The sequence below is a fragment of the Mandrillus leucophaeus genome, unplaced genomic scaffold (genome assembly GCF_000951045.1).
Source record: "Mandrillus leucophaeus isolate KB7577 unplaced genomic scaffold, Mleu.le_1.0 Scaffold125, whole genome shotgun sequence".
In the NCBI taxonomy this organism is placed as follows: domain Eukaryota; kingdom Metazoa; phylum Chordata; class Mammalia; order Primates; family Cercopithecidae; genus Mandrillus; species Mandrillus leucophaeus.
Genome location: NW_012100876.1, coordinates 599,139 through 621,520, shown reverse-complemented (window position 1 = coordinate 621,520; position 22,382 = coordinate 599,139). Strand labels below are relative to the sequence as shown.

At 53.3% G+C, this 22,382-nt stretch overlaps 1 protein-coding gene across 1 annotated transcript in view; it reads right to left on the bottom strand.

The window, feature by feature from the left end:
• Positions 1-22,382, bottom strand: part of KIFC3 (kinesin family member C3) — a 45,559-nt gene that overhangs the window by 22,274 nt on the left and 903 nt on the right. The window contains exons 2-3 of the mRNA XM_011971814.1: positions 18,270-18,480; positions 15,205-15,347 (exon numbers count right to left, since the gene is read on the bottom strand). Of these exons, the coding sequence (XP_011827204.1) occupies positions 15,205-15,347; positions 18,270-18,480 (354 nt within the window). The remainder of the gene's footprint in view (positions 1-15,204; positions 15,348-18,269; positions 18,481-22,382) is intronic.

Below are 22,382 nucleotides of genomic sequence, written 5' to 3'. Positions count from 1 at the left end.
TACAAAAGCCGGGCATGGTGGTGTACACCTGTAGTCCCAGTTTACGCAGGAGCCTGAGGCAGGAGAATCACTTGAACCCAGGAAGTGGAAGTTGCAGTGAGCTGAGATTGTGCCACTGTATTCCAGCCTGGGAGACAGAGACTCCGTCTCAAAAAATAAAAATAAGTAAGTAAATAAATAAACAGATAAATAAAAGAAAAGAGGTTTAATTGACTCACAGTTCCACATGGCTGGGGAGGCCTCAGGAAACTTATAATGCTGGCAGAAGGAGAAGGAGACACAAGGCATGTCTTCCATGGTAGCAGGAGAGAGAGAGTGAGCACATGAAGGGCAAACTGCCACTTTTAAACCATCAGACCTCATGAGAACTCGCTATCACAAGAACTGCATGGAGGAAACCACCCCATGCTCTGTTCACCTCTCACCAGGTCCCTCCCTTGACATGTGGGGATTATAATTCGAGATGAAATTTGGGTGGGGACACAGAGCCAAACCATATCAGATGGTGATGGTTATTGCACAATGAGAATGTGCTGCTGCTGAACTTAACTCTCAAAAATGCTTCAGATCAGCCAGGCGCGGTGGCTCACGCCTGTAATCCCAGCACTGTGGGAGGCTGAAGCAGGAGGATCACCTGAGGTCAGGAATTTAAGACCAGCCTGGCCAACATGGTGAAACCCTATCTCTACTAAAAATACAAAAATTAGCCAGGTGTGGTGGTGCGCACCTGTAGTCCCAGTTACTCAAGAGGCTGAAGTGGGAGAATTCCTTGAACCCAGGAGGCAGAGGTTGCAGTGAGCTGAGATCGTGCCACTTCACTCCAGCCTGGGCGACAGAGCAAGACTCTCTCAAACAAACAAAAAAAATGCTTAAGATGGTAAATTTTATGTTACATCTATTTTTAAAATGATAAAAAATAATAATAATAAAGAAGAAGAAGAAGAAGAAGACGGCAGCCAAACAAGACACATTTGAGGGCAAGAGCTAGTTTTCCAGCCTGTGGCCTCTGAAGACAACTTCTTTTTTTTTTTTTTTTTTTTTGAGATGGAGTCTTGCTCTGTCACGCAGGCTGGAGTACAGTGGCGCAATCTTGGCTCACTGCAACCTTCGCCTCCCAGGTTCAAGCCTCCCTAGTAGCTAGACTTACAAGTGTGCAACACCACACCCGGCTAATTCTTATATTTTTAGTAGAAACGGGGTTTCACCATGTTGGCCAGGCTGGTCTCGAACTCCTGACCTCAGATGATCTGCCCACCTCGGCCTCCCAAAGTTCTGGGATTATAGGTGTGAGCCACTGTGCCCGGCCTGAAGACAGTTTTTTAAGGTTCACTCTTGAGGTGCAGGGGCCAGGAAGGGAGTGCGGTGAGTGTCGGGCACAGTGGCTCACGCCTGTAATCCCAGCACTTTGGGAGGCTGAGGCAGGCAGATCTCTTGAGTCCAGGAGTTTGAGACCTGCACAGGCAATATAGCAAGACTCCGTCTGGACAGAAAATACAAAAGTGGGCCAGGTGTGGTGGACACCTGTGGTCCCAGTTATTCAGGAGGCTTAGGTGGGAGGATGGCTTGAGCCCGGTAGGCAGGGGCTACAGTGAGCTGTGATCACGCCCCTGCACTCCAGCCTGGGTGACAGAGTGAGACCGTCTCAAAAAAGGAGTGTAGTGAGGTCTGGGCAGCATGTCACATTGTTGGGAACTTCAGGAACCTTGAGGCCATGGCTCTAGGGACATCCACAAGAGGACAGGGGAACTCAAGGCCAGCAGGACGTGGCCTGGAACTGTTGTTAACAACACTGGGGAGGGTCATCCCAACAGCCACAGCCTCCTGTGGTCACCAGACCGAGATGAGCAGCCTCTGTGGCCTGGGTCAGCTGGGTGCTCAAGGACTATGGACCTTTGGCCCAATTGCTCTCAGTATATACAAACACCTCCTCCACCTGGCACAGCTGTGGGGAGGCCTGAAAAGACCACTGCAGCCCCCACAAGCCCAGATCCCAACAGTGATAATGGAGCCCCGTTAACTGAGTCAGCTTTGCCAGTAGGGCAGGGGGATTTCATAAGATCATTTTTCATCCCCTATTCCCCTGAGGTAGGAACTATTATTATCCCCATTTTACAGGAAGAAAAACTGAGCTCCTAAGAGGTTAAGCTTTGGTTAGGCAACTTACTTGAGGTCACCTGACCAGTAAGTGGTGGACCTAGCACTGGAACTTGCATCTGACTGACCCTTGCAGAACCCTCACCCTTAACCATGGGGCCACACAGCCTTGCAGGAACAGCAGTGTGAGAAAGCAGCCGATCAGAAGCCAGTGTGCACAGGGCTGGGAACACAGCACCACGGAAAACAAGGCACAGTGTATCCCCTGGCGGGCTTTGCTTAGAGAGGCAACGTTCAGAATTCCAGGGAAGTCCAAGTCTGCGTCAAACCACAGTGAGGCTAGCAGGAGACTAGGGCACACGGGAGTGATAGCTCACAACGCACCACACATTACAGTTGACCATCCTTTTTTCTGTCCACTCTTACAACAGATCCACCCCTAAACTGCAATGGAACATTTGTAAACCCCAGTTTAGAGACTGGGAAGTGAAGGCTCAGAGAGAAGGTGACTTCCTACACCTGCCCAGCTGGCACATGGCATAGCCAGAATAGAATCCTGCTCACGGGATTCCAAATCCAAAACTCTCCCAGTAACAACAATGGTGTGGCCACAGCAACACCAATGACTCACTAAGGATCATCTCACCACATCCTATTATTACATCCATTTCACAGATGAGGAAACTGACCTACAGAGTGGTAATTAACTGTCCCAAGGTCACATAGCTAATGAGTAGTGCCAAAGTCAGGGTTTGAACCCAGCTCTAGACCCATGTGGTTGGCCACATCTCCACAAGGTTGGGCCCCCCAGAGAGTATCTCAGAGACCTGGAGCTTCAGATACATCCCCTGAGAAATTTCCAGAAAAGAGCTGCAGTCAGAAAGTTCAAGGATAGGCCGGGTGCCGTGGCTCATGCCTGTAATCCCAGCACCTTGGGAGGCCGAGGCAGGTGGATCACCTGAGGTCAGGAGTTCGAGACCAGCCTGAACAACATGGTGAAAACCCATCTCTACTAAAAATACAAATTAGCCAGGCATGGTGATGGATACCTGTAATCCTAGCTACTCAGGAGGCTGATGCAGGACAATCGATTGAACCTGGGAGGTGGAGATTGCAGTGAGCCGAGATCGCGCCATTGCATTCCAGCCTGGGCAACGAGAACAAAACTCCATCTCAAAAAAAAGGAAAAGAAAAAGAAAAACAACGTTCAAGGACAAGATGAGAACAAAGACCAGGAACCATTCTGAATTCCCAAGTCACTTGCGGGAGTGGGATAGGCTCAGGGTTTCTCCTAAGAGTGGCTGGAGAGCTGGGGGTCAAAGAACTAAAAAGGCTGGGATGTTTCCTCCTCAGTTTCCCTTCTTAAAACGTAAGTTGATTTTGTTAATTAAAGGAAAAATGTTTTCAAAAACCTCTTTAAAGTCACAAAAGGTTAGATACTATGATTTCACTTCTATGAAATGTTCAGAAAAGACAAATCCATAAAAACAGAAAGCAGATTAAAGGTTGCCAGGGGCCGTGGGGCAAGGAGCATGGGGAGTGACCGTCAGTAGGCCCGGTGGAGTGATGAAGATGTTTGGCAATGAGACACTGGTGATGGGTGCATTGCCATCTTAATATACTTACTACCGACTACCGAACTGTACACCTTCAAGGGGTGAATTTTATGGCATGTGAATTATATCTCCACAAAGTCCTTTTCTTTTTTTTTTTTTTTTTTGACAGAGTTTTGCTCTTGTTGCCCAGGCTGGAATGCTGTGGCGTGATCTTGGCTCACTGCAACCTTCCCTTCCCAGGTTCAAGTGATTCTCCTGCCTCAGCCTGCCGAGTAGTTAGGATTACAGGTGCCCACCACCACACCCAGCTAATTTTTGTAATTTTAGTAGAGACGTGGTTTCACTATGTTGGCCAGGCTGGTCTTGAACTCCTGACCTCAAGCGATCCACTTGCCTTGGCTTCCCAAAATGCTGGGATTATAGGCATGAGTTACTGCGCCCAGCCCACGAAGCCCTTTAAAAAAACACTTATTTGCAAAATGAAGTGTCTGAAGAGCGTAACTGGGGAAGGTCAGGGAAGGAAGAGGGGCTGCTCAGCCTTTGCCTGAGGCCAGATGCGTGTCCTGCAGGGTGGGCCCTGGACCCCCTGCAACCCCCAAGGCGCTTGAGCCACGCCCCTCCTACCACAAGTCCCTTTGCACTGGATGGGCCCCAGCTCAGAGTGCACTTCCCTCTGCTCTGTCCCAGAGCTTAGCTCAAGATGCCCAGGGACAAGACCTCGAGGCCATGCGTGTGCCCATCCCATCAAGCCCTTCCCACTTTACGTGGGTGTGTGAAGCAAATGTCCATTTTCCCACAGGCAGAGCCTCCACCGGGTGGAAGCCTACTGTCCACTGGGGTATCCCCCATGCCCAGCTCAGTGCGAGTACAAAAGGGGCATGCACAAATACCCAAGGAAGCAGGTGGGCATGCAGCAGGCAAGAGGATACAGGGCTGGCCTAGAGGAGCCCCCAGTTAGTGGGGAAGGACAGGCCCAGATAGTCAAGCTGTGGGGTAAGTGTGTAAGAAGAAGACACAGAGCATGAGGGGCACCCCAAGGAGGCCCACCCGAGTCAGCAAGGGGCATGGGGGCAGGCCAGGCCATTCTTGAGAAGAGAACACACCTGTAAGCTGGAAGAAATGCTGCATTTCAAAAGCGTGCACAATATGCTGCCCCCAGAACTGAGAGAACAAGTCACAGCACATATGAGGCACAATAGGCAGACATCGGCATGTCCAGGCCATCTCTTTCCTGGCTCATGGGACACACAAAGAACTTAGCTCTACCTGAAGGCCAGTCTGTCAACACAGAGTCCTGGGCCCAGAGCTCAGAGGCCCAACAGCCAGGCCAGGGCACTGGATCAGAAGGGGGGATGATGTGGCAGATGGGCTTGGAGATCTTGGGGAAGTGGGCAAGGCTGAGATACAACCACAGAGACAGCCACTGAGGAGAAGAGCAGGGAAGGAGGGCTGGGAGCTGAGTGGAGATCCAGAAGGAGAAGAAAGTGACGCAGCCACACATACACAAGAGGGCCGGTGGTCAGCCCCACAGGACACGCAGCTTATCAGCCAATGGTACCCAAATGTTCTGCCCAGTCAACGAAGGAGACAACGCTGACCTGCATGAACCCTGGCTCTCCCTGGCTTCCAGAGGTTTGAGAGATCCCTTCCCCAACACGCACTCAAACTAGCGTTCACCTTTAATGAGAAATCAAAAGCATGAGAAATGTCATGCCAACCTCCTGTGGGGTGACCATCTGATGAGTTTTGTCCACTCGGGCTGCCCAGTGCAGGGCACCACGGAAGATGGGATGGACTCAGGGTGGGAAGCACCCCGCACCTTCCTGTTCCACTCACATCTACATCACCTCCTAGAGAGGCAGGTCCTGGCCCCCTGTAACCCAAGGAGATGGGGCACAAGAAGGATCAGGATGGGAGGCCCCTGTAAGCTGAAAGAAATGCTGCATCTCAAAAGTGCATCCTCCAGGATGGGAGGCCTCTGACTCTTACCACCCTATCCTCCAGCATATTCCAGGAGACGAGACCCCAGCTGTCTCCTCTTACACCAGTAGCCTGGTGGGGTCAGGTGCCCCAGGTGGTGTCCTCTGACCTGCTCCATAGTGGGCAGTGGCCTCTGCCCATCCCAGCCTCCCCAGGTACCTGGTTCTGCAGCTGGGTGGATGTGACCTGCTGGTCACTGTCGCGGAGGACCAGCCTCTCCCGTAGGACCACCAGCTCCTCCTGTAGCTGGGCCTTCTCCTCCTGGAGCTGGGACATGGCCTCCACCATCCTATGCACCACGGGGGCCGCACCTGGTGGCCCTGACAGGCTCAAGCACCTCCTGCTGCCAAAGAGACGCCCACCTACAAGCAAAGTAGTGGCTGATGAGAGGGCAGCAGAGGTCCCATGCTGGCAGAGGAGAGGGTCCATCACAACAGGGCAGACCACCAGGGATGATAGGGGTGCAAGCAGAGGGAGTGGGCAACCAGGTGAAGCTGGGGCAGCAGCGGCATAGGTTAGCTGGGGCCTCCAGGGCCTGTCCCAGAAAAAGACACTTCCCCAGGCAGCATCTGGGGGATTAAATTGCCTGGATCAGGACTTAAGAAAGCAACTTCCACTGAATACGGCTCTCAAAGCCCATGTTCTAGGTCTGATGGGCCAGCCTCTCTCCATGGCCAGGCTGCAAGGAATCGCAGCTGGGAAAGACAAGGGATTCTCACCCTAGAAAATTCTATTCTTGTAGGAACGTTATTTCTTTAAGTCTCAAACCCTCTCAAGAGTACAGAAGAGAAGAGTGGGGCTCCCCAGCCTCCCCATGTGGCAAGTGGTCAACTGTGCAGAGAGAGGGGAGCCAGGGGAGCCGTGTGCATGTGGGAGGGACAGACAGACCAGGACACAAAGCCCACCCTGCACATGGGGCAAGAACTCAGCCAGCCAGCACCTAGCAAGGATGGAGCGCAGGGACCTCCCAGGCAAGACAGAGGGAGTCCTCCTCCTCCAAAGGCCTGCCACTGTCCTGTCACCAGGAATGAGAGAGATGGACAGATGGATGAAGGACAAGAACACAGAATCGGGGCCCATGACCTGTGCACGGGGCCTGGGATGCTTGTTATAGCTTGCTTCCAGGGCGCCAAGAATGCCCATGGTCTCTGCAGGTAGGGAGCAAAGAGTTTGGGGGAGAGAGAGAAGAATGGGGGGCTGGGAAGGGTGGGGGATTTGCCTCCTCCCCTCAGGGAGCACAAATGGGACATGACAGAGCGTGGCAGAGTGAAGGGTGAAGAGGGGCATCTGCTGGCCAGAGAGCGCTGCTCTCTACCTTGGAGCCTGGGGCTCTAGGCATTCCCACATTAGTCCCCAGGAATCCCAGCCCTCAGCAGGCTGGGGTTGGGGGCTCCTAGACCCTGGGAAGGAAGCCACTTGCACCTGAAGTCACACACCCCTCTGACAGCCTGGCCTGAGGGAAGCCAAACAGACTCAGATGGACAGGGAAGTGGGGAGGGTACAGCTTGCAGCTGGGCGGGGACATCTTGGCACAGCCCCAAGAGGAGGGGCAGATGGGTAGAGGCCCCCCGTCCCGCTCTAGGAGAGCAGGAGGGGCACACACAGGTTGGCTCTTCCCTCCTCCACCCGAGCACTCCGGAGAGCTGGAGCTGGACATCCCCGGTTGGGTGGTGACCCTGGCCGTGTGGCCTGCACGTGACACAGCATGCATGTCACACAGAGCTGGCCAAGCTCCTGTAATCTGTTCTAGAGCGAGTGAGGTCAGACGGATGCTTCCAGGCCTGCACACGCGGCAGCATGAGCGGCATGTGACCAGCGTGGCCCTCAGCCCTTTGCAGGCTGCTGCAGTGAGGCAGGAAACGCACTGGACTCCTGGCCCGGGAGCTGGTTCTGCCACTCGAGAGACGTGTGGGAGGGGCCCGGCAGGAGCTTCCTAGGAGAAATGGGGACAAGGGGCCTTGCCTGAAAGGAGCCCAGCACCGTGGAGATGCACAGGCGTGGGTGGCTGTTACACAACAGGCCGTGGGGCAGAAATGAGGCCTCGGAGGGCCCAGTTCATCCGGAACACTGCTCAGGTCATGGGATGTCACCCCCAGAGGGGCTCGCCGGGTCTCGGCACTGCGGCAGGGCAGTGGGACAGGGGCCAGGAGAGTGCTTATGGAGAAAAGATCTCCAAGAAGCTCAGGGAGGTCCCAGAAAGGGGAGGATGGGAGGACGAGGTGAGATCAAAGGGGCCCTTGTGCTGGAGAGTTTGCATTCAGGGTTCAAAGATGCGATGCAGGCACGGCCTGGCCCCACTGACCGGGTCACCCTTGCTGTTCCCTGGAATCGGCCTTCCTCTTCTCAATGCACAATCAGCAAGATGATGTCCCCTGCCCGAGGCTGGCCTGCTCACACTCAGCCAGACCCCAACCCCTGCCGCTCGCTGCAGAAGAGTGCCTGGGCCCAGACAGGCCAGAACGCCAGAACGGGGCTCCGGACAGCCTCAGAGAAGGGAGTGGCTCCTTCCACCACATGGCAAGTTCAGACACACAAGTTAACCTTTTGGCGATGGAGGAGGAAGATGACAGAAAGGCCAGCTCCTCTTTCCTTCACATGCTCTCGGCCTTCCCCGGGGATCCTGGAGGATGCTGCTTCCCCATTATCACCGGGCTGTCACTTACTGCCAGGGATCCCCGGCATGGACCCATAAGACTACAAGGGGGGCCTGTAGAATCTTCCAGAACCAGCCAGCCCTGGACACCATGGCAGACCCTGCCAGAGAATAGCTGAGCCACCGGCTCCTTTATCTCAGCCTCTGACCAGGAGAATCAAAGTCCTGTTCTAGGAGCCTCCAGACCCTGGGAGCCCATGCATAGGAGGGAGAAGGCCGAGTCTCTCTCTGCGGGCAGTGGCGTCTGTGAGGCTGCCACCCTCGCCCTGCTTTAGACAGGCACTGGGAAAAGACAAAAAGCAGAGAAATTCAACCCCAGCCCACGCTGGCCAAGGCCTCTTATCACTGGGTGGGGCCTGGATGCTGTGGGAGGCAGGTTGAGATGAAGGTTCCATACACACCACTGTCCCTGAATCCGGGAGAGGCAGGCTGGGGGCTTGGAGCTGTGGGTCAGGCAGCTGGAGTCTGTCTAGGCCACCTCCAGCCAGGGAGGACAGGGCATAGGGATAGCACCAACCGCACAAGAGCCTCCCTCCTGTGCTGGCTTCACTGGGGAGTGCCGGGTCGGCGGGCAGGCCTGCTTTACCTGTATTCTCTACATTCATGGTGCCACCAGCTTCCTGGGCCTCCCGGGCCCGCCTGGGGGCCGGTGCCTGTCTCTTCCAAAGCTTCTCTTCTTTCGTCCCCTGACTCTGGCTCTTGCACCCCTTGTCCTGTAGGGCCTGCTGCCAAGACACAACCAGAATCCTCACATGAAGGAGACTGCGCCAGGGAAGGACCCTCGAGCCAAAGGATGGTGCACTCCCAGAGCTGGCCAGGATCCCAGGGCCCAGGGGGTCCAGTCCCTCCCTGTGTGGGTGGGTGGGGACGTTGAGGCCCAGGATCTGGAAGAGGATGTGCCAGGTCCCACAGCAAGACAGTGGCAGTGCCTTATCCTGGCCTCCCTCAGCAGCTGGTCTTCTGCCCCAGCAAAGAAGGTTCTTAGGTACTTCAAGTCCTCAGGCGAAGCTCATGCCATCTCTGCAGAGTCTGAGAGCCACCAGCACAGAGGCCGGCTCACTTCCAGTGCACACGCCCCACAGGCAACCGTCCAGCCCCACTACACACATATCAACCTCAGGGCAACTGCTCCCATGCCGATGCTGCCACCCCAGGCACACAGCCCTACATCTCCAGATGGAACCCCCAGGACTGCCAAGGAGGCTGCCCATGAGTCTGTCTGAGCAGAAGGGCCACAGCCCTGCCTCCTTCACTTTCCCCGCCCCACAGGGCTATCGAGAGGCCATGAGAAGCCATCTCCTCTTCCAGGGCGAACACAGGCAAAGGACTCGGGACAGAGAGGGCCAGTGCGCAGGCACAGGGAGAGAGAGGGGAGGCACGAAGAGGTGTTTCATCCAGAGAACGTCACCTACCGCTCACACATAAAGATGCCCAAGGCAGGCGGCAGGGCCACATGCAAAGAGTGAGCCCATTTGAGGATCATGAAAATAAAACAGGCATAGAGACAAATCCAGAGAACTATATAGACAGTGATCCTCTCTGGAAGGTTGGGGAGATGGTGTAGTGGCTGAGAGTAGAAACAAGCATCATTTCAATTTGGGGGGAATAAAAAGAAAGTTCACAACAGAGAGAATGTGAGAAGAGGGGAAAGGAGGTGGCCTTACATTTCATTTTGAACCTCTTTGGCATTTGAATTGTTAACCTTATAAACAATGACTGTGTGTTTTTTTGTTTTCTTTTCTTTTTTTAAACAGAGTCTCACTGTGTCACCCAGGCTGGAGTGCAGTGGTGCCATCTCGGCTCACTGCAACCTCCGCCTCCCAGGTTCAAGCAATTCTCCTGCCTCAGCCTCCCAAGTAGCTGGGATGACAGGTGTGTGCCACCACACCTGGCTAATTTTTGTATTTTTAGTAGAGACGGGGTTTCACCATGTTGGCCATGCTGGTCTCAAACTCCTGACTTCAAGTGATCCACCCGCTTCGACCTCTTGAAGTGCTGGGATTACAGGAATGAGCCACTGCGCCTGGCCATTTTTTTTCTTTCTTTTTTTCATTCTTTCTTTTTTTTTTTTAAGACAGAGTCTCACTCTGTGGCTCCGGCTGGAGTGCAATAGCACAATCACAGCTCACTGCAACCTTGACTTCCTGGGCTCAAGCAATCCCCCTACCTCAGCCTCCCGAGTAGCTGGGACTACAGGTACACACCACCATGACTAGCTGATTTTTGTATTTTTTGTGTAGAGATAGGGTTTTGCCATGTTTCCCAGGCTGGTCTCAAACTGTTGGGCTCAAGCGATCCTCCTGCCTCAGCCTCCCAACGTGTTAGGACTACAAGCATGAGCCACCACACCCAGCTTTTTTTTTTTTCCCATATCAACAGAGGTTATCTTGGAAGAGAGGCAGCAGACAATTTCTGTGTGTCTTTGTGACCTTTAAATTCAAAACAAAAAAATAAGTTACTCTTTTAAAAGTGCTCACTCTAAAAAATAAACGCGTAGTCTAGACGCGGCAAGGCCTGTGTGTGAAGACTGGCACTTCCTCGGCTAAGCTGGGTGACGTTGGGCAAGTTACTTACCTTCTTGAAGCTGCGTTCTCCTCATTCTTAAAATAAAAATGGTAATAACAGGACTGCCTCATTGAGCTTGTGTGAAGAGTAACAGACAATTGCAGCCAAGTCCTCAGAAGGAGCCTGGCACATAGTAAGGGCTTGATATGAAGTAAGTATTATCAGGACATGATTCCTGTAATCTTCACATCTTTTTACTTTGACATTCAAAAAGCCAATACAGATAATTGAAAAGACAAGAAAAGTGACATCAGCAGGCTCCTTAGCCCAAAATTCACCCCCTCCTTCTCTCGATCCCGAGCTCCACTTGAGAAGGGCGGGTGGGGGACACACCTCTTATATTTAGGAATATTCGTGCTGGGCGCAGTGGCTCACACCTGTAATCCCAGCACTTTGAGAGGCTGAGGTGGGTGGATCACCTGAAGTCAGGAGTTGGAGACTAGCATGGCCAGCATGGCGAAACCCTGTCTCTACTAAAAACAGAAAAAAACATTAGCCAGGCGTGGTGGCAGGCACCTGTAATCGCAGATACTCGGGAAGCTGAGGCAGGAGAATCGCTGAACCCAGGAGGTGGAGGTTGCAGTGAGCTGAGATTGCACCACTGCAATCTAGCCTGGGTGACAGCTCAAGACTGTGTCTCAAAAAGAAAATAGAAAATTCCCTCCGACTTAATTTTGTCCCCACCCTGTGACCAACTGCCACACCATCGCTAGCAGGCTTGTGATCCATGGCGGCAAGGACAGCAGCTGGAAGTTTCCATTTGCCAGCCAGGGCAAAGGTTACACTATTTCTGGCCTGTTGGCCAAGCCACAGGAAGGACAGACGGGGCCCTGGAGGGTTGGGAATTTCTGCAGCGCCTCTGTGGGGTGCATCTCAGGTTTTAACTGCTGGACAGAGCCTAGGGAGGGGTGTCACTAAGGCCACCAGGTCGCCGCACTGTGCTTGGGACCCACCCTGGCCCCACATCTTCAATCCTGAAGCACCTACCGCATAATGGAGCTTTGTGGGGGCCCACCAGGATGTGAACGTGGAAGCTAGTTGCTGGTGCCAGCATCCCAGAGATCTTCAGCAGATCTGCTGACCCCAGGACTCAGCAACCACAACTCAGCACCCCATAATCAAAGCTCAAGAACAGAGCCACCACCCAACTCGAGGCTGTGGGTTTCTGACTGCCGCCTTCCAATTTAACTATGGATGGCTCAAGACAGAGCAAAGAGCGGGTCCTCCGGTTTCTTTAACTGTTCTCTCACCAGACCTGCTTTCTAGCAGATTTGAACAGATAAAAGAAGAAACTTTTGGTTCAGTTTTCAGATGAATCACATGAGAAGAGACAAGAAACACCTCGAAACACAAGACTGTCCCTGAAGCAACATCAACCCCTGCATCCATGTTCAGATCAGGGGCTGGGAAAACAAGCTACCTGGGCCAGGACATCCGTTTGCAGCAGGGAGGATATGTCCCTTTGAATGGTATGTGTTTTCCACACTCCATCCTGCCCACCATTTGTACACGTTCCTTCAAGACTCTGTGAAAATGTAGCTTCCAGAAAGGGCAGAATCAGTGTGTGTGGATGGTCAGGAGAACGTGGGGGAGTGGTGGGCCCTCTAGTGCAATGGTTTTCTTGGGGGGTGATGACTCTGGCGTCGATCCTCTGCCACTGCCTTCTTGGCCCCTGCCTGGTTTGCCTTCATCCCTTCATGATTATTTGGTCACTCTCTGGTGCCTCTGCTAGACTCTCTTGTCTCTTTCTGCACTGCACCTCTGACCCTAGCACAGACTGGCACATTCTAAATAATCTGTTGAATGAATGCATTAATTAAAAATGGGCAGAGCTTGTACTGCCCTGAAAATACTCAAAGCTATTGCTGCATGAACACAGCACAGATATTTGTTTAAGGAGCTCACTGCAATCAGAAACAATACAGAGGATCTGTTATAAATAACTTATGGTAAGTCCTGGAGTAGACTATTATGCAGCAGTGTAAAAGAAAGAGGTAGGGCTGGGCGTGATGGCTCACACCTGTAATCCCAGCACTTTGGGAAGCCAAGGTAGAGCCCACAAGTTCAGGACCAGCCTGGGCAACATGATGAAACCTCCATCTCTACAAAAATTACAAAAATTAGCCGGGCGCGGTGGCACATGCCTATAGTCCCAGCTACTCAGGAGGCTGAGGTGAGATGACATGTCTGGAGGTTGCAGTGAGGTTGTACCACTGCATTTCAGCCTGGGCAATAGAACCAGATCTTGCTCAAAAAAAAAAAAAAAAAAAAAATAGGTAGTTCTCTATGTGTTGATGAGCATGAAGAGATTACGAGGAGTTACTTGAGGGAAAGAGCTAGTCACAGAATAACATGTAAAATAAATAATAAAAATCATATAAATATGCACTGGGCACTGTGGGTCATGCCTGTAATCCCAGAACTTTGGGAGGCCCAGGTGGGCAGATCACTTGAGGTCAGGAGTTCGAGACCAGCCTGGCCAACATGGTGAAACCCCATCTCTACTAAAAATACAAAAATTAGCCAGGTGTAGTGGCGCATGCCTGTAGTCCCAGCTACTCAGGAGGCTGAGGCATGAGAATCACTTGAACCTGAGAGGTGAAGGTTGCAGTGGGCTGAGATCATGCTACTGCACTCCAACCTGGGCAATAGAGTGAGACTCTGTCTCAAAAAAAAAAAAAAAAATCATATAAATATGGCTGGGTGGCTCACACCTATAATCCCAGCACTTTGGGAAGCTGAGGTGGGCAGATCACTTGAGGTTAGGAGTTCATGACCAGTCTGGCCAACATGATGAAACCCTGTCTCTACTAAAAATACAAACATTAGCTGGGCATGGTGGCGCACGCCTGTAATTCCAGCTACTCGCAAGGCTGAGACAGGAGAATCACTTGAATCCGAGAGGCGGAGGTTGCAGTGAGCTGAGATCACGCCATTGCACTCCAGAGCGAGACTCCGTCTCAAAAAAAAAAATAAAAAAGGGTTCAAGACCAGCCTGACCAACATGGTGAAATGGTGAAACCTTATCTCTACTAAAAATACAAAAATTAGCCAGGTGTGGTGGTGCACACCTGTAATCCCAGCTACTCAGGAGGCTGAGGTAGGAGAATCACTTGAACCTGGGAAGTGGATGTTGCAGTCAAGATCACGCCACTGCACTCTAGCCTGGGCAACAGAGTGAATGAGACTCCATCTCAAAAATAAAAATCATATAAATATAATTAAGTGGTTCGATATAGGAAAGATAAATAAATAAACCCCAAATACTCAATAGTGGATTTCTCAAAGATAGAGGACTATGAGAGGCAGTTTCTGGGTAATTGTATCTCTGCCCTGTTACAAGGCTAGTTGTGTTGAATGGTCAAATATGTGACCAGCAGCCAGCAACTTAACCTCTCTAAGCCTCCACATCCTCATCTATAAAGCTCAGATCAAATACTGTATCCTGAGACTGTTATGAATATCATGAGGACTGATATGAGATCTTTAATGCCTGGTACAAAGTCCGTGTTTGATAAATAGTAGCTCTTATTACTACTATCATTATGTATTATTTCTATAGCCAAATATACCTATATATGTAAAGTTTGTTTTTTTTTGAGACAAGGTCCCACTCCGTCACCCAGGCTGGAGTGCAGTGATGCAATCACAGCTCACTGCAGCCTCAACCTCCTGGGCTCAAGCGATCCTCCCACTCCAGCCTCCTGAGTAGCTGGGTCTATAGGAACCACCATGCCCAGGTAATTTTTTATTTTTCTTTTTATAGAGATGGGGTCTCACTATACTGTCCAGGCTGGTCATGAACTCGTGGGCTCAAGCGATCTTCCTACCTCAGCCTCCCAAAGTGGTGAGATTACAGGCCTGAGCCACTGCACCCAGCCTTACTTTGTCTTTTTAAAGTCACTTGGTGATAACTACAAGGGAGAAGACCCCAAGTTTTAGTGAATCCCCCATCTAGCTTTGAATTCTCACTTCAAACAAGGAAACATTCCCAAGGAAATACAAGGAAATACTCACATAACCATGTTTGAGAATAACCAACTACCCCAAACCTGCCTGTTTTCCCAATACCTTCTCCAAGCTCTGCCCATCTCAGCTAAGACCCCATGCTTCCCACTTTAACACCTCAGCCAGGGCATGGCTGAAAAGTTCCTGTCAGCTCCTGTGAGATTTCCCCTGTCTGACTTAATGAAGCAGGCTCACAGGCAGAGGGGTCACCAGGGGCCTAGCAGAGAGGTGCGAGGCGGGTCCTTGGCTCTCCCCTGGTGCTTCCTACCCCCAGGAACCTGGCAGGAACCCAGCCACTGGAGCTCAGAGAGCCAAGGCACATGCAGCCTGGAAGGCCCCAGTGCTTACCTGCAGGGTCAGGTAGAGCCCGTGGGGGCTTCCGGGGCCAGCCCAGTCCACGCTAAGGGCTCGGCACTGAGCTAGGGCTGGGCGAGCTGCACTTCGGGCACTGGAGTCCTCGTCACCGCAGACTGGGGTATCTTTTCCACGCCCTGTCCCAGGACAGAGAGATAGGTGAGACACTCCGACCGCTGGCCGAAGACTGCTAGCCATGGACCACTGGCCAGGGCCACAGCTGACCTCAGCTTTCACACACCCCTGGCTGGTCCAGATGAGGCCAGGAGGGGCTCACACACCCTTACATGCCTGCCCTGCACAGAGGGGAAGGCCTGGCTCGGGGTAGGGGCTACACTCCTTTCTTACCAAAAGCCGCCCCAAGATTCTCTTCTGGAGGGGGCCCAATACCCCACTGGAGGCTCCCCTATCCTCACGGTGGCTTTTGTGGCAGGCACCTGCTCAGCAGGGCAACGGAAGGAAGCCGATGCCAGCCAGCCTGCACGAAGCTTTGAGGACTTGCACAGGGGCTATGGCTTTAGGCTTTATTACCCCGGCTGCCTCTAGGTGGCAATTTCTTCCCTGACTTCATTAAGACCAAATCCACACCAGGTGGCCCAGCCTCCATTGCTTCCCCAAGTGTATTCAGAACCAGCTAACGTGTATCCCCTTGTGCCTCTGACACACTGCCTCCCTCACCCATGGGAGAGAGGGCGGGCTGCGGCAACGATGCCCCAGCCACCCACCTCCACCTGCAGGGCTGAACAGGGTGGGATGGGGGCCAGCCTCACGAGTCATGAGGCACACTGCAGAGCCACTACCCTGGGGCATAACAATATCCCAAGTGCCAGCCACTGGGCCAAGTGCTTTTCAAGCCTTACACACATTTCTTTTCTTTTTTTTTTTTTTTTTTTTTGAGACAGGGTCTCTCTCTGTTGCCCAGGCTGGAGTGCAGCGATGCGATCTTGGCTCACTGCAACCTCTGCCTCCCAGGTTCAAGCGATTCTTACACCTCAGCCTCCCGAGTAGCTGGGACTACAGGCATGCACCACCAACCCAACTAATTTTTGTACTTTTAGTAGATATGGAGTTTCACCATGTTGGCCAGGCTGGTCTCGAACTCCTAACCTCAAGTGATCTGCCCGCCTTGGCTTCCCAAAGTGCTGGGATTACAGGCGTGAGCCACAGCGCCCAGCCTTTACACACCTTCTTGATCCTCAGTTTGCTTGTCAATAAAATGGGGACAACTTCACAGCCCTGTGGTGAGGATCAAATGGATGAGATACACGTGGTGCCCATGTAGTGCCAGGCACACAGAAAGGGCCCACAGTACAGGCCAATAGGACTACAGCTGCCATCAGCTCCTCACAACTCCCCAGGGAGGTGGGGGGCATTCTCCCAACCTGACAGGCAAAGAACCGGAAGCCCTGAAGGGTTAACAGTGTGCCCAGGGTCACAGGAGCCAGGATTCAAATCTCATGTGCTAACCAATCCTCTGCCAGCCGACTCTCAGGGTGGCAATATGGGGGTTGGTTGGGGGGCTCAGAGGGGCCTGGGGCAGCTGAGCTGGCTGAGGTCCAGTGGCAGGCACGGTGCTTGCATTTCACACACAGGATTTCATCTGACCTTTGTCTTAAATTTTTTAAGTGGATAAAAGTCTGTATGGCCATATAATCTTCATAATACCCAATTTTTTCCTTCAGGTTAGAAAGCTGAGATAACACAATATTTCAAATACCTATATGCGCGCGCACACACACACACACACACACACACACATGACTAGAAGGCACTACATAAAATGTTCAGTGACTAGCTTGTGATTTTTATTTCCTTTTTGATATTTTTCTATGTGTTTTAAGTATTCGAAGGCAAAATGTTTTTGTTTTTACCAGAAAAGCAATACTCATTCATATTACATTTGTAATCCTTACGACAACCTTATGGGGTAGAGGCCATCCTCTGCCCCTTTCAGACAACTGGGCTACCTGGCCCAAAAGCCCAGGCTTTTCCCGAGGGCCCTGGGTCATCCTCAGCCTGGCTGTGCTGCTTGGGAGCAGCCAGCCCCAGACAACCATAGAAGCAGAGAGACCTCAGCAGGCATCAGTCCAGCTGCCACTGACAGCACAAATGTGGTGGGAGAGAGGGCTGAACAGGAGTTTGCTGTGTGCCCTCTCTGGGCCTCAGTTTCCCCTTCTGTGCACCAAGGGGCTTGGACCTGATGGCCCAGAGGGACTCTGCTAGCCCTCACAGGCTGGCAGTCTAGACCCTGTTCCTGTAAGTCACGGGGGACAGGGAGCAGGCCCCTGAAGGCACCTTGCCTGGAGAGCCCTCTCTCCCCCACACTACCAGGGCAACCTGCCCACGCCTCGGGAGAGGGTCATGGGCAGCTCCCCAGCCCCGTCAATCCAGTCCCCGCCCTGAATCAGAGAAGCCGCTCACTTCTTGACTTTCGCAGCACCGGGGGACATGACCCAGAAAGGCGAGCTGGCACTGACAGCTCCCCGGGGAGACACTAGGGGCCAAGACTCTGGGACCCCTGCCCACCTGCTGTCAGGGTCTCTACAGAAACACCTGAAATGAGCACATGGCCCCCAAGCCCCACCAGGCCACGTTCCGGAGCAGCCTCAGTCCACTCCCAACGCCGTCCAGGGGCCAGCCCAGGCAGGATCAAGTGTCAGCGGCGCTTGGTGCCCGGGCAGCCACTTCACCTACCTTGTTTACCAGCCTGGGCAGAGACCGGAGTGAGCCCACACGCTTTTGGCCAAGGACGGCAGCCCGCAGAGCTCTGACCAGCTTGGCCAGAGGGAACGCAGCTGATCCCCCTGCTCTGTGCCCGCCCCGTGTTAAAGTTTAACCCTGCTTCCAGGTCTCCCCTTTCCAGACAGGGGCACAGGGAAGGAGCACCCGGCGAGACTGACGCTCCGGCTCCACGCCCGCCCGGCTCTGGGCTGTCGGTTACCCTGTAATTACCTGACAGCTCTGACTGGGCTTAGGAACCGGTGAGAAACCTCAGTCTCATCTCTGGTATCTGGAGGAAGGAAGGGAAATAAAGAGGCATTTTAAAAATGCGGACTCACCAGTTCTCAACCTCCCCGGGCCGGTGTGTGGGAAAGGGCGGGCGGCCGGGCTGGCTGGGGCTGGGGCGGGGCGAGCCATCCCCGGCTCGGGCTCCGGGGCCCGGCCCACTCTCCACAGGCCCCGCAGCGAGGGCGTGGCTCCCAGGTTCCACGTCCTGCGAGAGGGGACCATGGCCTGGGGCTCAGCAGCCTCCTCGGGGCACCGGGCAGCCTGCGGAGAGAACAAGGGGAGATGAGCTTGAAGATCACGGACCAGCACGACTGCACTTCGGGCAGAGCCAGTCATCTGGAAGGGTCTACGCCCCACCGGTCGCTGGTTACCCAGGGCAGCAGCTCCAACTGCACTGTCCCCCAAAGACCCCAGGGCTCGCAGGATGAAATGGGGCCTGCTGCCTTTTGGGGATATCTGTTTCCGAATACGGAGGCTCCGAAGTGGGAAAGGAGCATTTCAGCTGTGCCTGAGACCCCACACCTGAGCCCTTCGGCGCTGAGCCTGGCAGCGTGAGGACAAGCCAGGTCCTAGCCCCACACAGAGGAGGCACCGCGAATCAGCAGCGTCTCCGTAAGTCTAATCCTTTTCCTCCAAGACATCTAATTTTCTAATTGCACTTAACCACATTCTTAACCCTTAGGCTTCAGGCTCCTCTGCCTAAGGTCTGTCAGCAGAGCAGTGAATGCTCTGAATATTAACATTTCACTAAGGAGGGACTCAAAAGGGCCCTGACTGTGGCCAGTGATAAGTGAAGTCTATATACAGCAAGTTCTCATTCATGTATTCGACTAGCCTGCGCTCTGTGCCTAGCATGTGGCAGGCACCGTATGGGTGTTGAGATACAAAGATTCATTCAGTCTTCATTTAATAATGCCTACTGGGTGCCAGGCATCTGCCAGGGGTTCTTTTGGATCAGAAGAGATGAGGCCTCAAAGCTCCCGGTCAGAAGGGAGATAAACACTTCAAAAACCCTTAGTCTGAGCAGGCTGTTGGAGGCTGCAGGTGCGGGCCAGGCACCAGGTGGTATCGGGAATGGAGGGGGGTGGGGAGCATTGGTCAGGGATGGAAAGCTTCAGTCAGGGATAGTTCCCTCATGAACTGAACAAATGAACAGAGCTCGGATAGTCCCTGCACAAGTCTTTATTGAGCACCTACTGTGTGCAAAGCAACCTTGAGGGCATTTAAGGTGATCATGCTACAATCCCAGACTCAGACAGTAATGTCATTTACAGAAGAAGCGAAGTCAGCTCGGAGAGGTAACATGGGGTTTTAAGACTGAGGTGGGGGTAACCGAAGGACTTCCTAGTGGAGCTTTCTGGGCTGTCAACTACTCTCCCCATCCCTCATTGCAGTGGCCACTTCCTGCCAAGAAGTGAAGATAGCTATTTGAAGGGTGTCCACCTCCCCTGACCCACGATGGGTCCCACAGCTCACACACATTCATGTTTGCAGCCCCACTGCACCCAGCCTGCAGCTGCACCCACACTAAGCACTCTGGGATGGCTTGTGGGGTGAACGTTCTGAAATGAACACACACAAGCTTGAAATGAAGCCTGGAAGAGAGGTCAGGGCTGGACACAGACTCAGAGCTAAACAGGGCCACCGATGCCACAGGTGAGGAGGCAATCATCAAAGCTTGAGCAAGAGGAGACAGCCATGTGATAATAGGGCTCACCGGGGGTGGAAAGCTGCAGAAAGAAGATGAGAGAGGGACAGGAGCTCCAGGCAAGTATAGAGTTTTCAGAAGTGACTGAAGTGTAAGTGGGAAGGAGAGGTTGGTCAGTGCCCAGTGCATCATGCCACAGACGTGGAGGACTGGAAGCCCAGACAGGCAGAAAGCCTGAGCCTGTGGAGGGAGAAGGGCAGATGGCAAACTTGGGAGGGCTCAAAGAGTGGGGAGGGAGCTGAGGGAGGAAGAAGCCACTTCCTTCTCCTTGGAGCTGTTTGGCTAGCACGGGAAGGAGAGGATGTGGTGTCTAGAATAGGAGAGAGTTGAGCATGTTGGGGAGACAGAGGGACAGAAGTGACTAAAGCATTGAGAGGCAAAAAAAAAAAAAAAGTAAAGGGTTCAGGGGTTAGGGGCCTGAGGCTCTGGTGTCTGATGTTTGCAGAGCCCAACCCTGGAAGAATGCCAGGCACCTGGCAAGGGAGCCATAGTCTCTTCCTTCCTTGACTGAGAACAACTAGGAGGCTCCTGGGTGCAGTCTTACTGGGAAGGGGATGGGAATGTGGGCCAAAGGACAGGGCAGAGGCTGATCTAAATACATGGGCCAGCTCCACTGAGGAAACAGAGATGGACCAGTGTGGCGTGGAAGAAACCAAGGGGAGCAGCCAAATGTCCTCTTCTCCAGGCTGCTTGGCACAGAGCTGGGCACACAACCAACCCTGCAGACCAGCTGTCCAATGGGCAAAGGAAGGAGCAAGACAGGTCCATCTGCATGCTTGGCTGCTGGGAAGGTGAGACGGTGCAGGGCATTGGAGGCTGACTCCACAGTGGACAGAGAAGACTTTCAGGGAGATCAGTTCCGTCCGAGGGGCAGGGACAGGAGGAGATAGCGTTTCTGTGGTTATCAGGAAGGGAAGTGGAAGAGGCAGCCAGGAAGATACCAGGAAGAAAGAGGAAGGGTGTGTGCTAGATCCTGAAGAGGAAAAAGCAGCTGAATTTAGCAGCCTCAGGGGTGTGAAGGTCAAAAGTATCAAGGAATCTTAAGCCCAGGGTTCTGGGCCAAGAAAGCAGCACTCTCTCTCTCATTTTACATGGGCATCTGAGATGAAACCTGGTGTCCAGGGACTTCTACCAACCTAGAATTCGTGGGGGAGGGCAGTGGGACTGGTTCAGAACCTGGCTCCACTGTTTACTAGATGTGTGACCTCGGGAGAATTACTTTGCCTCTCTATACCTCATTATTTCCATCTATGAAATGGGAAGAACTCCACCTTATAGGGTTGCTCTAAAGATTAGACAAGGCCAAGTGTTCAGAACAATACTGGCATATACAAAGAGCTCCAAAATTTTATTTTTCAGTGACTTCGCTCCAGTGGTGGATGAATGCAGAGGGGCTGGCTGGGGAAGAGGGTCTCTGCCTCTCTGGGTTTAGACCAGGGCAGCAGAGCTGCAATACTCCCCCTGCCCTAGATCAGGGACATTGCAAAGATTGGGGGGACAGGCTGGACAGCTGCCCAGAGACTGCAGCCGGCAGGGCTTGGTCCCCCTGGGAGAGCAGGCAGAAGGTCAAGGAAGCTGCACAGGGAATGCCACCTCCCTGCACACCATCATTTATCCTGGGCTTTCCAGGGCAACCCAGATTTCAAACCCTCTGCTCCCCAGTGCCCCTATGAACAGCAGAACTCACCACCCTGTGCCCCTAAAGTCCAGTCACTGCAAATGCAGGGCCCCATTCTGAGGCTGCATTCCTAGCAAGTAACTCTCCCTGGTGAAGGAGACGGCTACTTTAACAAGGGCATGGGGAATACACGTCTGGGAAAGAATGGGTGCTCACCCTTTCCAGGCAGAGGAAAAGTCGGGGAAGGTGAAAGGGCCAGGGGTGGCCACAACCCGCAATCTTGAGACAGTGTTGGGCTATGGAGGTGGCGGGGGCGGGGGGTGGCAGTAAATGGTACTCCAGAATTTAAACACAGCTTCCTCTTTAATATCTCCCAGGACCAGGCCCTTCACTGCACCAGCCAGAGTTCTGCTCTAACTAGCAATGCGGGGCTTAAGGGGGTGGTCCTGGGATCGCCCTCCCTGCTGAGACCTTCACAACTGCTGCGGCTGTCATGGCCCGATTCCTCACTGCCCGGAGTGCGCCGGCCAAGGCCCTTCTTCCTAACCTCTGGGCTGGGGCACCCCGCCCCAGGCCCTGCCAGGGAAAAAGCGAACTCCCCAAGGAACGTGGTGGGAGGGACCCAACGGCAGCCTTCCAAGGAGCCCTGGGGGTGGGGGAGACCCCAAGAAGGGGAGGGACGGCGCCGATTGACACGCCGATCCCCGGGTAGGGTCTGCGCTCTCCTCCTTCAGTGAAATCCAAACGGGGTCCCAAGGCTGCTCGGATCCCGGGAGACATGCCGCCCCCGTGCCTACTCCCAGCAAGGTCCTCGACTAGGGCTGAACGGCGCTGGAG